This window comes from Nematolebias whitei, chromosome 1, assembly GCF_014905685.2.
Source record: "Nematolebias whitei isolate Nwh7 chromosome 1, NemWhi1, whole genome shotgun sequence".
NCBI classification, from domain to species: domain Eukaryota; kingdom Metazoa; phylum Chordata; class Actinopteri; order Cyprinodontiformes; family Rivulidae; genus Nematolebias; species Nematolebias whitei.
The window spans coordinates 36,513,381-36,515,843 of NC_056498.1; the positions used below are offsets into that span (position 1 = coordinate 36,513,381).

The window sequence follows — 2,463 nt, forward strand, 5'->3', positions numbered from 1 at the left end:
TACATTAAGCCAAACCGGAAGTGGCCAAAGTGGAAGTGGCCAAAGCAAAAGTGGTCAAAGCAGAAGTGGTGAAAAAATGGAATTACATTAAGCCAAGGCAGAAGTGGCCAAAGTGGAAGTGGTGAAAAAATTGAATTACATTCAGCCAAACCGAAAGTAGCCAAAGTGGAAGTGGCCAAAGCAGAAGTGGTGAAAAAATGGAATTACATTAAGCCAAACTGGAAGTAGCCAAAGCAGAAGTGGTGAAAAAATTGAATTACATTCAGCCAAACTGGAAGTAGCCAAACTGGAAGTGGCCAAAGCAGAAGTGGCCAAAGCAGAAGTGGTTAAAATAAATGGAATTACATTAAGCCAAACTGGAAGTAGCGAAAGTGGAAGTGGTGAATTTTTTTTTTACATTAAGCCAAAATGGAAGTGGCCAAAGTGGAAGTGATGAAAAAACTGAATTACACTAAGCCAAAGCGGAAGTGGACAAAGCGGAAGTGGTGAAAAAAACGGAATTACATTAAGCCAAAGCGGAAGTGGTGATCCTGCCGAGTTTTTTCAACGTCATATCTTCATCTATAAGTTTGAACAAAGCATTCCACTTGAAATATAAAAATCAAGATCAAATGAGGTCGCGGGGCATTTTACAAATCTTTGGGTTTTGATGTGGGGATAAAGTGAAAAATAAAAAAAAAGCATAGATGTATTGTGTTTTTTGAAACCCTCATGAAAATGAATGATGAAATAACATTTTTTGTTGTTTTTTTAATTCTCAATTAAAAAACAACTTAACGAATGGTACATGGACCCCACACCCTTCACGAGAGTTTATTTGTATCAACATCTATCTTCTGTTTTATGTTGTTAATAAAGTTTTTAAAAAAAACCACACACACACAAAAAAAATCTCCACCACTTCTGTTTTGGCTTCAATGCAATTTTCTGGGTTTTTCCACCACTTCTGCTTTGGCCACTTCCACTTTGGCTTAACGTAAATCTGTTTTTTCAAATGTTCTTGTGTTTTACTTGTGTTTTTTCAAATGCAATTTTGTTTTTTGAAATGTAGTTCTGTTTTTGTTTTTTCAAATGTTGTTCATTTACACCTCAGGGTCACCGTACTTTGTATCACGTTTTATCATCCACGGTTCAGTCGGAGCGCTCTGATTGGCTGAATCCATCACAGAGAAGCGGGATGTCCCCAGTTGTGGACGAGACAGCGGGGGACCTCCCAGTCAGAGATGTGGGTCTGATGAAAAGAGCCCTGATGCCGGCTGCTCCAGGTATGTCTCCTCCGATAAATGTCACTTCTTGAACTGCATTAGCGTGAATGCTTTTGAAATTCGGAATTCAAAAAAGTTCCAGAAAAAAACAACTGGACTTTATGTAACAGATGTTTTGCTTCTCATCCAAGGAGCTTTTTTAATTCAAAGAACAGAGAGTGTGGGGCTCGAGTTATAAAGCTGAGTTAAGAGATAAACAATATGCAGATTGCACTATCAGTCCTCACACTAGTGGTTCGTTAGGGTCTTTGTTAGTCTGATAGTAGAGCCACTCTGGTCACATGGATGAAATTCCTGACAAGTGTGAAAATGACTGGATTAGGACTAAAGCTGCATTATACATTTCTGAAAGTTGAAATCTGAGACCTCCTCCTCTGTTTAAAGATGGTTTCTCTCGTTTTACATAAATAGCTTCCTTCACCAAATTGTTTTTTGTCTTGAACTTTTTTGAATTTAACGTGACTTGGATGACTGAGAATCTTCACCAATATTTCAAAATTCTGGTTACCGTACTTTTCGGACTATAAGGCGCACCTAAAATACTTTAATTTTCTCAAAAATCGACAGTGAGATTTATAATCTGGTGCGCTTTATGTATTAATTCTGGTTGTGCTTACTGACCTCGAACCAATTTTATGTGGTACACGGCGCTCAAAAATATGTCAAAATCAACTTGTTCCGCTTAACGCACCTTATAATCCTGTGCGCCTTATAGTCCAAAAAATACAATAGTTGTCTCGTCTATTTCATGCTTTTAAGCACTTTGGTAACAGTTTCTGTTTTAAATGTGCTCTATAAATAAATCTGACTTGACTTGACTTGACTTTTCTTATTGTTAAAAGTCATGCAATCCTTTTAACTTACATCCAAAATATGTCAGTTGGCGTAATAATGTCAAGATTTGATTTAATTAATGTTGTTATTGCATTCTATTCTAAATCCTAGAGAAATATATGCATATTTTATTGATGTTTTTTTTTTTACTAAATAAGAATATTAAATTTTTTACATAATCTAAAATAAAAATAAAACAATCTTCGGTAGCACTTTACAACAAGGCTCCCCTTATAGATGGCTAATAAATAGTAAATAGTTTATAGATGTGTTATTAATACCTCAATAAACACTTTACAACTCATTAATAACTGCTCATTATGCATTATTAAGGGTGACAGAGACTATACATATATATATATAT

At 35.6% G+C, this 2,463-nt stretch overlaps 1 protein-coding gene across 1 annotated transcript in view; it reads left to right on the plus strand.

Annotated features, from left to right (window-relative positions):
* The first annotated feature begins 1,177 nt into the window (after positions 1–1,177).
* Positions 1,178–2,463, plus strand: part of LOC119410015 (protein fantom) — a 37,519-nt gene continuing 36,233 nt past the window's right edge. Inside the window, exon 1 of the mRNA XM_037676954.1 lies at positions 1,178–1,265. Within this exon, the coding sequence (XP_037532882.1) occupies positions 1,178–1,265 (88 nt within the window). The remainder of the gene's footprint in view (positions 1,266–2,463) is intronic.